Source organism: Austrofundulus limnaeus, unplaced genomic scaffold (assembly GCF_001266775.1).
Source record: "Austrofundulus limnaeus strain Quisiro unplaced genomic scaffold, Austrofundulus_limnaeus-1.0 Scaffold478, whole genome shotgun sequence".
Lineage (NCBI taxonomy): Eukaryota > Metazoa > Chordata > Actinopteri > Cyprinodontiformes > Rivulidae > Austrofundulus > Austrofundulus limnaeus.
In genome coordinates, this window is record NW_013952880.1 from 56584 (window position 1) to 68802 (window position 12219).

The 12219-nt window shown below is 41.1% G+C and overlaps 2 protein-coding genes across 2 annotated transcripts in view; both read right to left on the reverse strand.

Moving 5' to 3' along the window:
* The window catches only part of LOC106529947 (bcl10-interacting CARD protein), a 12765-nt gene extending 4472 nt beyond the window's left edge, over window positions 1–8293 (reverse strand). Inside the window, exons 1-4 of the mRNA XM_014025482.1 lie at window positions 8210–8293; window positions 7491–7636; window positions 6296–6452; window positions 1366–1434 (exon numbers count right to left, since the gene is read on the reverse strand). Coding sequence (XP_013880936.1) covers window positions 1366–1434; window positions 6296–6452; window positions 7491–7636; window positions 8210–8216 — 379 coding nt within the window. The 5' untranslated portion in view covers window positions 8217–8293. The remainder of the gene's footprint in view (window positions 1–1365; window positions 1435–6295; window positions 6453–7490; window positions 7637–8209) is intronic.
* A 2084-nt stretch (window positions 8294–10377) lies between these two features.
* Window positions 10378–12219, reverse strand: part of susd3 (sushi domain containing 3) — a 7306-nt gene continuing 5464 nt past the window's right edge. Inside the window, exons 4-5 of the mRNA XM_014025483.1 lie at window positions 11147–11314; window positions 10378–11053 (exon numbers count right to left, since the gene is read on the reverse strand). Coding sequence (XP_013880937.1) covers window positions 10738–11053; window positions 11147–11314 — 484 coding nt within the window. The 3' untranslated portion in view covers window positions 10378–10737. The remainder of the gene's footprint in view (window positions 11054–11146; window positions 11315–12219) is intronic.

The window sequence follows — 12219 nt, forward strand, 5'->3', positions numbered from 1 at the left end:
CGTTAGCACCTCTAGTAATATATTTACTGAGAAAAATGGTGACGTGTTCAATACTTATTTTACCCGCTGTATACTTCAATTACAGTCAAAGAAAACCTCTTTATTTAAGAAACTTGGCATAATACACACAATTTTACCCATTTTGTCACATAACTGGCATATTTTCTTTTGAACTAGGCTCAGCCAAAGTGAAACAGGAAGTGACATCAAAGGGGAATTCTAATAAAGAGAAATCCCTGGTCTTTGTTTATTGAAACAATATTATTTGAACTCTGACTCGTCTTCATCTTTCTGTTAAAAAAATAATCTAAAGAAACATCCGATTCTTCTCTACAGCCTCTATTGTCGGCCATTGTAGCAACGTTCTGTTCACATTCTGTCATTCCCCTTTGACATCACTTCCTGTTTCTTCACATACAAGTATTTCAACCACTGTTTGCCTCAGCAGCATGAATTTTTTTTGCAACATGTTATCAATGTTATCTTTTCAAAAAAACACATTCACATTTATTACAAAAACTTGATGTCACAAGCTCTTTAAGGAATTCTTGTGTTTTAATTTTAGTCAGAGTCCCAGTTTAAACTGTATTATTAAGGATTTCGATACGTTTCACTCTAATGACCCATTTCCCTGCCGGTGACTTTTGACCCAGAGGATTCCCCCCCCCGACTGTTCACAGGAATGCAGGGCAGAGGAAACTGCTTCACATGTGAGCTTTACTGAGCCACAAAGCCAGAGCTCTGGAGGTAATGGGATGATGAATGGTGGAGCAGACCAGACGGGCACACATTCTGATGACATGAGCGGAGGGGAGGGTGTCTGGGTGGGGTGGGGGGTTCAACAGACCACTAGATGGGCTTAGGTGAGCTTATAGAGCTTTTCTGTGGATCAGGGAGGGAATACAGAAGCACCTCACTTACACACATAAAACTGTAAGGATACTGTAGAAAAGACTCCATCAAACTTTACTACAGTTTTACCTCTAGAGCCGGAGCTCTAATACAACTTGTGTTATTTTGTATTTGTTCTGTCTATTTGAATTGCTCTTATTTTCTTGTTTTTCAGTTCATTATATTAAAACATTTCAGTTTTTGTGTTTTCTTGTCATTAACCATGTTTTCTGTTACCACTTCAGTGTTGAAGTCAGGTTTTACCACATCTCACTGCTCTGCTGACCACACCTGCAATCCATCAGTAATTACCCAGCTGCATTCAATCAGTAATCACTACTCAGTCCATGCAGTGTGCTGTCAAATTCTCATCATTCACACCTGCTCTGTGCTGACCGCCTGCACAGTATTTGTTAAACCAGTCATATGAAATAGAAAACCCATCGATTGCTCAAAGACTTTCATTAGACTCACCTCTGTCGTTGAGCACGTAGCGCTCCTGAGCGACCATCACTTCATCAGAACCTTTTGAGTCAGTCGTCTCTAAAACAGAATTAGTGATTATCCATCCATTATCTATACCCATTTATTCCTTTTCTAGGGTCACGGGGGACACTGGTGCCCATGTCCAGTAGTCACAGTGCCAGGGACGGGGTACACTCTGGACAAATTGCAAGTCCATCACAGGAGAATTAGTGATTTATCAGAGACAAATGCTCTTTAGTTGGGATATATGGGCAGCTCAGCAGCTAAAACATGCTGGTATACAGGATAGTTGAACACTACCACAGGACCAAATGGGCTGTCTGGGGTTAAAACTCAATAACCTTTTTTGACCCATCACATCAAACTAAGGATTAAGTAAAATTTGGTCAAAAAGACCTGAGCACTTTTTCAGATTCCTGCTTTTTAAACTACATTTTGATACCTGGATCATCCTGGTATCATGAGTGATTCCAGAGAACTGTCTGAATCTTAATTTTAGTTTACTCTAATGAGGAACTTTGATTTAATTTTAAAGAGGTAACCTCAAACTAAATTTGGACATTAAGATTTACCAGCTGGAAAGGAAAAAAGACATTGCTAGCTCGCAGGAAAAAAATGACAAAAACTTAAGGCTTTTCTGCTCAAAATCTTATTTTTTGTAGCTACTGCTAAAAAGAAGATAGGGTAATTATAGCAAAAATCTTTCCCACCCACATAAAGGGTCACACCTTGGAGGCATGTACTCTGTCCTCCTCTTACTGGACCTGTCCTCAGCCTTTGACACTGTCGATCACTCTATTCTCCTTCGAAACCTGAAAGACATAGGGATAACCGGGGTGGTGCTAGACTGGTTCAAATCATACCTCTCAGACCCCTCTCTCTCAGTCTTATTAGGTCAATCTCTCTCTGATTAAGCCAAACTCACCTGCGGAGTTCCACAGGGTTCCATCCTGGGCCCAATTCTATTCCTGCTCAACATCCGCCCCCTGACTGAGGTCATCAAATATTTTCCTGACATCTCCTACCATTTCTGTGCAGATGACCTGCAGTTATACTGCTCCTTTAATGACTCCACCACCCACAAGCTCATCTCTCTTATAAAATGTGTCACAAAAGTCAACCAGTGGCTGTCTGACTACTTGTTACTTTTAAACCTCAGTAAGACAGAGACACTGATCCTGGCCCCTGAAAATAAAATCCCTAAGATAAAAGAACATCTCAGCTCTTTGAGTTCAACTGCTAAGCAGAATGTGCACAACCTGGGAGTAAATCTTGACTCAGATCTATCACTAGATAAACACATAAAGAACCTGGTTTCCACTTGCTATTTTCAGCTCCGTAATATCTCAAAACTCCGGCCCCTGCTGTCCACTTCAGATTTGGAAATGGTAATTCATGCYTTCATTTCTACCTGCTTAGATTATTGTAATAGCTTGTTCACCTGTCTTAACCAGAAACAGTTAAATCGTCTTCAGCTTGCCCAAAACTCAGCAGCAAGACTCCTAACCCGAATCTCCAAATTCACCCACATCTCCCCGATCCTAGCAGAACTTCACTGGCTTCCGGTTCATTTCAGAATCCGGTTCAAAATCCTGGTCCTCACCTTCAGAGCTCTTCATGGCCAAGCACCTAAATACATTAAAAGTCTCATTTCCCCTTACAACTCCAGACGGGACCTCTGCTCACAGGATCAACATCTCCTTATGGTTCTCCTCACTCGCTTCATGACCCGTGGTGACCGTGCCTTCTCCTCTGTGGCCCCCAGGCTCTGGAATGAACTCCCTTTTAATCTGCGCTCTATTAATAACATTGTCTCTTTCAAGACACTCCTAAAATCTCACTTTTTCTCTCAAGCGCTTAGCTAACCATTTCACCATTACTACCAGCCTACCTCCATTGAGAATGCTTCGTTAATCTTTGTTTTCTTTACTATTGAACTTACGCCATATTTTCTCTCCCGCATTCATTATGTTTTTGTGTATTATTGTATATTTTGACATGCATTGACCTTGTGTTTGATTTACAATTTTAGAAATTAATTCTTGATTTGATGTTTCAATTTTCGTTGCTTATGTGTAATTATGTTTTTCTGTTTCATTTTATTCTTTTCACCATTTTTATGCTGTTAATGAATGGACAGCACCTTTTCGATATATTTCTGTGAAAGGCGCTTTATAAATAAAACTTGCTTGCTTGCTTGCTTACTTACGCTGCTGTTCAGGACTCACTTCCCTCAACTGTACCTCTGCTGAACTTCCATTTACTGATCACCTGTTGCTCTTTTAGTGTCAAGCTTAAATTTTTTTCTATCAAACCTCAACGCTCTCTCTCCTTTTGTATTATTAAGAAAATAAATCATGATATTCTTCTTTCCCATATTGACAATACCTTTTCCTCCTTCAACTCTTCTAACCTGGATGATCTTATCTCTTTCTACAATAACAGCCTCACCACCATCGTTAACTCTGTCGCTCCGTTAAAAACCTGGTCTGTCTCCTTCTCAAACTGCACCCTGATTCACTCCTGAACTCTGTTCATTGAAATCCAAAGGTCAGAGGCTGGAGCGCCTCTATAAGAAAACTGGTCTCACAATTCACAAGGAACTCTTCAAGAACCACATCAAACAGTATAAGGAGAGTATTTCTCCAGCCAAATCCAGCTACTTCTCTAACATCCTCAGTTCCAATTTTGGCAACTCTCAGACTCTTTTCTCTATCCTCAACCGTACAGTCTCATCTCATAACTCTTTACCCTCTCACATGTTGTCCACTGATTTTTGTAACTCACTGATGTCCTWCTTCAATGAAAAAATTCTTACTATTCACAAACACCTTGGCCCAAACACCCCTTGCAGCTCACAAGTTGAACTCCCCCATCCATCCGTCCACCTCTGTCTTCTCCCTCCCCCTGCCGCTGACATCTCAGATATCATTAGCAAGTCTAAGCCCTCATCCTGCCAGCTCGATCCATTCCCCACTGCTCTTGTTAAATCCTGCCTCCCGTCTGCTCCCTATCATCACCACAATTATCCACTCCTCCTTGACCTCTGGTATTGTTCGCACAGCTTTTAAATCTGCAGCCATTACCCCCATCATCAAGAAACCCGGTCTCGACCCAAGTAACTTCAGTAATCTTCATCCAATCTCTAACCTGCCCTTCATTTCCAAGATTATGGAAAAAGTTGTTGCCAGTCAACTCCACTCTCACCTTTCCAACAATAACCTTTATGAGGAGTTTCAATCTGGTTTTTGCCCCCACCAATGCACTGAAACTGCCCTCATAAAAATCACCAATGATCTTCTCCTTGCTGCTGACTCTGGTCTCCTGTCCATCCTCATCCTACTTGACCTAAGTGCTGCTTTTGATACAATCTCTCATTCTATTATCCTCAACAGACTCACATCCATTGGCATCTCAGGTACTGCATTTGACTGGTTCAAATCTTTTCTTTCAGACCGCACTCAATTCATCCAGATTAAATCCTTCTGCTCTGAGTCATCCCCCTCCACTGGCATGCCCCAAGGCTCTGTCCTTGGACCCCTTCTCTTCATTACTTACCTCCTTCCTCTTGGTTACATTTTCCGCAAATTTGGTATCCGTTTCCATTGTTATGCCGATGACACACAGCTCTACCTGTCAACCAAGCCAAACTCCACACACCATCCCTCCATCCTCACTGACTGTCTCAATGAACTCAATCACTGGTTTTCAGACAATTTCCTTCAACTGAATAAAACAGAAATCATTCTTGTCGGCACTAAAAATTCATTCTCAAAATCTAATAATCTCCTCATTCCTATCAACAACTCTCTGCTAACCCCCTCCCCTCAGGTCAAGAGTCTTGGTGTCATCCTCGACACTACTCTCTCCTTCACTGCTCACATCAATAATGTTACTCGGTCTGCCTACTTCCACCTCAGAAATATCAACCGTCTCCATCCTTCTCTCACACCCCGCACCACAGCCATCCTTGTCCATAGTCTTGTGACCTCACGGATTGACTACTGTAACTCTCTTCTTTTTGGCCTCCCCAACAAATCCCTCCATAAGCTTCAGATGGTCCAGAACTCGGCTGCACGTGTCATCACCCAAACCTCCTCCCATAACCACATCACCCCAGTCCTGCAGCAACTCCACTGGCTCCCAGTCAAATCACGCATCGTCTCCAAAATTCTTCTTCTCACGTTCAAAGCTATCCACCATCTTGCCCATCCTTACATGTCCGACCTCGTACACATCTCCATCCCCTCCCGCTCTCTCTGATCCTCTTCTTCTCAAAACCTCCAAGCACCCACCGCCCGCCTCTCCACCATGGGGAGCAGGGCCTTCACCTGCTCTGCACCTCTCCTCTGGAACTCTCTACCACCTGACCTAAGAAACACCACCTCTCTTCCTGTGTTCAAGACTGCTTTGAAAACACATCTCTTTAGATTAGCACATCCATCTTAACTTCATTTGTAATCCACGCTCTGTTACTCATGCCAGCTTGTCTCTGTAATTTCACACATTCTTCTATGATATAATGCTGTAAGTGTCCTTGGGTGTCCTGAAAGGCACTTTTCAAATATAATAATAATAATAATAATAATAATAATAATAATAATAATATTATTATTATTATTATTATTATTATTATTATTATTATTATTATTATTATTATTATTATTATTATTATTATTAAAATATTTTAAATAAATGCATTATTATAAAAATATTCATCCTCATTTGATGTGATGGGTCACATTTGTAAAATTTCAACAGAAACATGAACATGGGTTTAGGAGTGTTAACAAAAACACACACACACAAAAAAACATTTTTTAAAAATATGATTTTACATGCTGCACTACTTTAGCACTATTTACCATCTTGATAAATAAATGCAGCCACTCTGGGAGGTTCTGGTGGGTGTTGTTACCTCGGTGTCTGACTCGAGTGGGCAGCTTGGAGTAGACGTCCTCAGCGTGGATGTGGAGCGCTCTGTAGAATTCATAACATGCGTCTTCACCTTTCACCTGCAGGACTTTCAGCAGCTCAGCTAACCTCACGTCGGTGAGCGCGCTCATGTTCCTGAACTGCAGAGAAATACAGGCTGAAGACAGGTGCTTGTGAATATCCCTGCACTGTAGATGATGTTTCATATAATGAAGTAAACGGATTTAGCTCGTTACTGAGAAAAAGATTCAGCTGATGTAAGAGCAAGAGTTATAGCGTCAACCTGATTCAAGATGACCACCACAGCTAACTGACAAAAAAATAAAAAATAAAAATGGAGATAATTTGATGCATCTCACAAATATTGAGCTAAAATGATGCAGTAGTAGCTGTGGGTTATTTACGCCCACTGACTGTGACATCTGGTGATATCGTTTAGACTGCAGAATGTGAAGGCTCTGTCACACTCTTACACTTCACACCAGAGGTTCTCAAACTGGGGTCCCTGGACCCCCAGGGGTCCACGAGAGGTAACTTGGGGGTCCTCAAATTTTTTTACTAAAATGTTAATTTGATTTTTATTTTTTAAAATGCATGAAGAACAATGAACTGATAAAACAAACATAATAAACTTAATTAAAATGTATATTCCTATGGCATTTAGGGGTTGAAATGACAATCAATTATCTTTTAAAACAGCATGGGGTTTATGAAGGGGTCCCTTGAATTTTTTTCGCCCTTGCAAGGGGTCCCCTGACCCAAAAGGTTTGAGAACCACTGCTTTAGACAACTTGTTTTTCCCAACACTGAAGACGTCTACAGTGAAGATGGAATAAAAATAAATGTACTGGGAGCCTCTCCTGAATGTACACATGCTGATGATTAGATCAAATATCTAATTTAACCATAACAGTATTTTCAAAAGTCAACATAAGCTGTTCAAAACCTTATAGTGTGACTGACAAGATCTTTATTTTTAAACCACTCTGACCCTTCTCAACAGGGCTGGAAAACCCACGCATGCACAGAGAGAATATGCAAAACTCTACCCAGAAAGGTCTCTGGCCAGGATTTGATCCGGCAACCTTTCTTGCTGAGAGGCAACAACTTAGTCACCGTGCCACCTGGTCCAAAAACATGAAACCAGTGAAATGTTCATGGGATCTGTCTGTAGTGACCTTGCAGGCTTCCTTGTCACTGAGTATCTGGGGGTAGATCCTGTTGAGCTGCAGCACCACTCTGTCCACCAGGTCTGAGTCCATGCTCTGCTGGGAGCACAGGAAGCAGGCGTCCATCCGGAGCTGCTCATCGTAGCCTTCAGTGCCTGGAGGGTTAAAGAGACACCATAACTTAAAAAAAAAAAAAAAAAACATCCACTCTGCTCCACAGACAAAACCTGACCCATAGGAAATCTAGACCCTGGTGTGTGCATAATTGTGTGTGCGTGTTTGTGTGTGACTGTTTGTGTGTGAGTGTGTTTAAACAGGCAGTGACCCTGCAGAGCTTCAACAGTCTCAGCATTAGCCCTGTTCTGAAAATACATGACTAAGAGGTTTATTACCATGTTTAGCAGAGTGACGTTATTTTCAGGCTCAGTCTTCTTTAAGGCCATTTCAACAGTGAAAGTCAACTTTTGCAGGTGATCAGTGACAAACAAAACACTCACAATCTGCTTGAAGACATGACTGTTTCAAAATGTATCCAGCCAATAATTTCTTCAGTTCAGAGCATAAAAACTGGATCATAATAACGCAGAACGCCTATTTGATATTAAATGAAATTGAGGAAATAATTTCTCACCTGATTCAGCTGATTTAACCAGCGAACACAAGAATAAAGAGGCGCACCGACGCAGCGCGCAAATATCCACTGAAAGCGACAAATGAAACTATCTTACCCTTCATTGTCAGAGCTGCCGGCTCGGACAGACAGGACAGCCTGAAGTAAACTTCCCCCGGTGAAACGGTCCGGTCTGCGCTTCGGTCCCTCCCTCCGGACTGACCCCCACCCCCCTGGCCACGTGTGTGTTTTCACTTGTCTGTTAGCAAAATATCTCATGAGCCCCCGGACGAATTTTATTGAAACTTTCAGGAAATTATCATTGGATGTTCATTTACAGCTGATTACCTTTTGGAGACAATCCAATTCAAAATGGACACCACAGCTAACCAAATTTATCCTATGGAGCTATAACTTAGTGTATTTCACACAGACATCAAGCTAAAATTTGATGTGGTAGTAGCTCAAAGTCAACCCGACACATACTTTAAACTTGACATTTATACCAAGTTATAGGATACTACAGCGGGTAAAATAAGTATTGAACACGTCAACATTTTTCTCAGTAAATATATTACTAGAGGTGCTAATGACATGAAATTTTCACCAGATGTCGGTAACAACYCAAGTGATCCATACATACAAAGAAATCAAACCATAAATGTCCAGAAATGAAGTTATTTGTAATAATGTGGAATGGCACAGGGAAAAAGTATTGAACACACTTACTGAAATTTGTCTAATACTTTTGTACAAAAGCCGTTGTTGTCAATGACAGCTTCAAGATGCCTCCTGTATGGAGAAACTAGTGGCATGCATTGCTCAGGTGTGATTTTGGCCCATTCTTCCACACAAACAGTCTTCAAATCTTGAAGGTTTCGTGGACCTCTTCTATGAACTCTGATCTTTAGTTCTTTCCATAGATTTTCTGTTGGATTCAGGTCAGGTGATTGGCTGGGCCATTCCAGCAGCTTTAGTTTCTTTCTCTGAAACCAACTGTGAGTTTCCTTGGCTTTGTGTTTGGGCTCATTGTCTTGCTGAAATGTCCAGCCACGTTTCATCTTCATCATCCTGGTAGATGGAAGCAGATTTTTATCAAGAATGTCTCTGTACATTTTTCCACTCATCCTTCCTTCAATTATTTGAAGTTTGTCAGTACCATATGCTGAAAAACAGCCCCACACCATGATGTTCCCACCTCCAAACTTCACTGTTGGTATGGTGTTTTTGGACTGATGTGCAGTGCCATTTGACCTCCAAACATGATGTGTATTCTGGCATCCAAACAGTTCAATGTTGGTCTCATCTGACCAGACTATATTCTCCCAGTATTACACAGGCTTGTCTAAATGTTGTGCAGCAAACTTTAAAGGAGCTTCAACATGCTGTTTCTTCAGCAGTGGAGTCTTGCGTGGTGAGCGTGCATACAGGCCATGGTGGTTCAGTGCATTACTTATTGTTTTCTTTGAAACAATCGTACCTGCTAATTCCAGGTCTTTCTGAAGCTCTCCACAAGTGGTCCTTGGCTCTTGGACAACACTTCTGATCATTCTTTTCACTCCTCTGTCAGAAATCTTGTGAGGAGCACCTGGTCGTGGTCAGTTTATGGTGAAATGATGTTCTTTCCACTTCTGAATTATGGCCCCAACAGTGCTCACTGGAACCTTCAGAAGTTTAGACATTCTTCTGTAACCGATGCCATCATTATGCTTTGCAACAATAAGGTTGTGAAGGTCTTGAGAGAGCTCTTTACTTTTACCCATCATCAGATGGTTCTTGTGTGATACCTGGCCATCATTTGGGACTGAACCAGCTGATATTAACTTGCACTGACAAGGGGCAGGCTTGCTTTCTAATTACTGAGAGAGTTCAGCTGGTGTCTTGGCTTTCCATGCCTTTTTACACCTCCCTTTCTTCATGTGTTCAATATTTTTTCCCTGTGCCATTCCACATTATTACAAATAACTTCATTTCTGGACATTTTTGATTTGATTTCTTTGTATGTATGGATCACTTGGGTTGTTACCAACATCTGGTGAAAATTTCATGTCATTAGCACCTCTAGTAATATATTTACTGAGAAAAATGTTGACATGTTCAATACTTATTTTACTCGCTGTATACTTTACAGTATTTTTGAGTCTGTGCATCATGTTATCAAGATTTGACAAAAATAACTACAGCTCTCTTTTCTTAATATAGATGATGTTAATGTCAAACTATGGCATCATAATGAAAGGCGGCAGGTCATAAGCATTTCCTCAATGGAATTTTTTAGACCTTTAATTGTAGTAGAAATAATTTTATTTTTTTATTATTTTTTGTTTAAAATTCACATTTACATTTTTTCTGCTGCCACTGAATATCAACATTTCACACTCGATAACAGTTTGATGTAAATGAATCAGTAAACTATTTAACAGGTAAACAATCAGGTAGAAATCTGATTAAAGTGCAATGACTGCTTTTGTCCACCAGGTAGCAGTGTGGCATCACAATCCGCTCAAAGCCGTAACTTTCAGATTTATGTGTCCTGACTGAAACCTTTTAACAATATTTGTCAAAGAGACGTTTTTTTTCACAGAAACAGAAGATTGACATTTTGGCCCAGTTACATAAATCTTGAAGTTTGTTCTCTCTGTGTCCTCACACCGATATGATCTTTATGGAAATGTCTTTGGGGGTCCTGTTTGAGTTTTTATTCTTCCTGATGGACTCGTCTGTCATCAGTTCTGACGAGCTGCTGTGCTCTCCTCCGTACCGCCACGACGATCCAGACCTGAGGCCTGAGCTGGGAGTCTGACAGGAGGACAGAGGTGGTCCTGGGTACCTCGGTGGACAGGAAGAGTCCAGATTTCGGGGTAAGAGAAGCTGGGGGTGGATGTGTCCAGGAAGAGCAGCAAGTGATGGTGGGTGGCTGTAGGTGCAGGGTGAACAACTGTGGGTGTACTGCTGTTGACATCTGGGAAAGATAAAAATTATACTCTGTTTATTTTTTTTTACATGTAAAAATGTTTTTTTTTAATTCAGGTAAAAACGCATAAAAATCTCCTACCTGCAGAGGTGCATGTTTTCACACAGAGCAGGGTTAGCAGTGTCCCACAAAGGAAGCATCTTTTTCTGTCTGCTGTTATTGTTGTTGTTATTGTTGTTGTTCTGGCCTTTACGATTGTATTGATTCCAGTTGACCTGCTGCTCTTCACACCTCAAAACATTTGACTCTCTGGCATAAAAAAAGAAACATAAAACCTGAACGTGAGTACTTCATTTACTAAAACACAGAAAACAAGAGATCTGATCTGACATGAGGTGCAATTCTGAGAGATTTCTACTCTGAGTTCACTTTGAATCGGTTGTAACTCTTGCAGACTTTAGAAAGATATGAATAAAACAGCATTGTTTGAGTTTAGCTATTTTATTTTGGGGGTAGGCATTTGAAAGAAGAGGAAGGAAAATCTGTGGCATGGCAGAGTACATGAATGAGAGCAGGGCAGGTGGAACAGCGAGGCTACAAGGAGCAGAAGACTTCACACAGCAAGGTGTTAAACTTGTCGCCTGAGTTATAAAACCCGAGAAACCCAACACATAAATAAAGAAACACATAAAGAAATCAACAGGTCTGGGGTCGGATTTATAAAACTGGCGTACGCACAATTTGAGCCCAGAAACTTGCGTACACCACTTTTCACGCCAAGGTTGTGATTTATAAAATCCAAACTTGATGTGAAAATGTGCGGTGCCTCACGCCAGCTTTGACCCATGCGTACGCTCATTTTGGAGACATGAAACTGCGACACAGATGGTGAAGTGAGGAATTAGAGCCACACTGTGTAATGATCACTGTCAGATATTTAATTTACTTTCATAATCAGACTTAGATTTTTATTCAACTTTATCATCAGCTTTCTTAACAATATTTATGCTTCTGCTGCTGAGCCATGAGGACCTTTGAAACAAAAAAACCTTAAATCTTAAATAAAAGTTCCCGTGCACAACTCCCTTCATCTGCTTCCTCCTCAGATGACCCTGACCCACAGACCCCTCCCTGACCCACAGACCCCTCCCAGGACAGCAAAAGTGATGCTTCGGATACACGCCCAGGGCGCATCCACCTCACCATTGTGGATG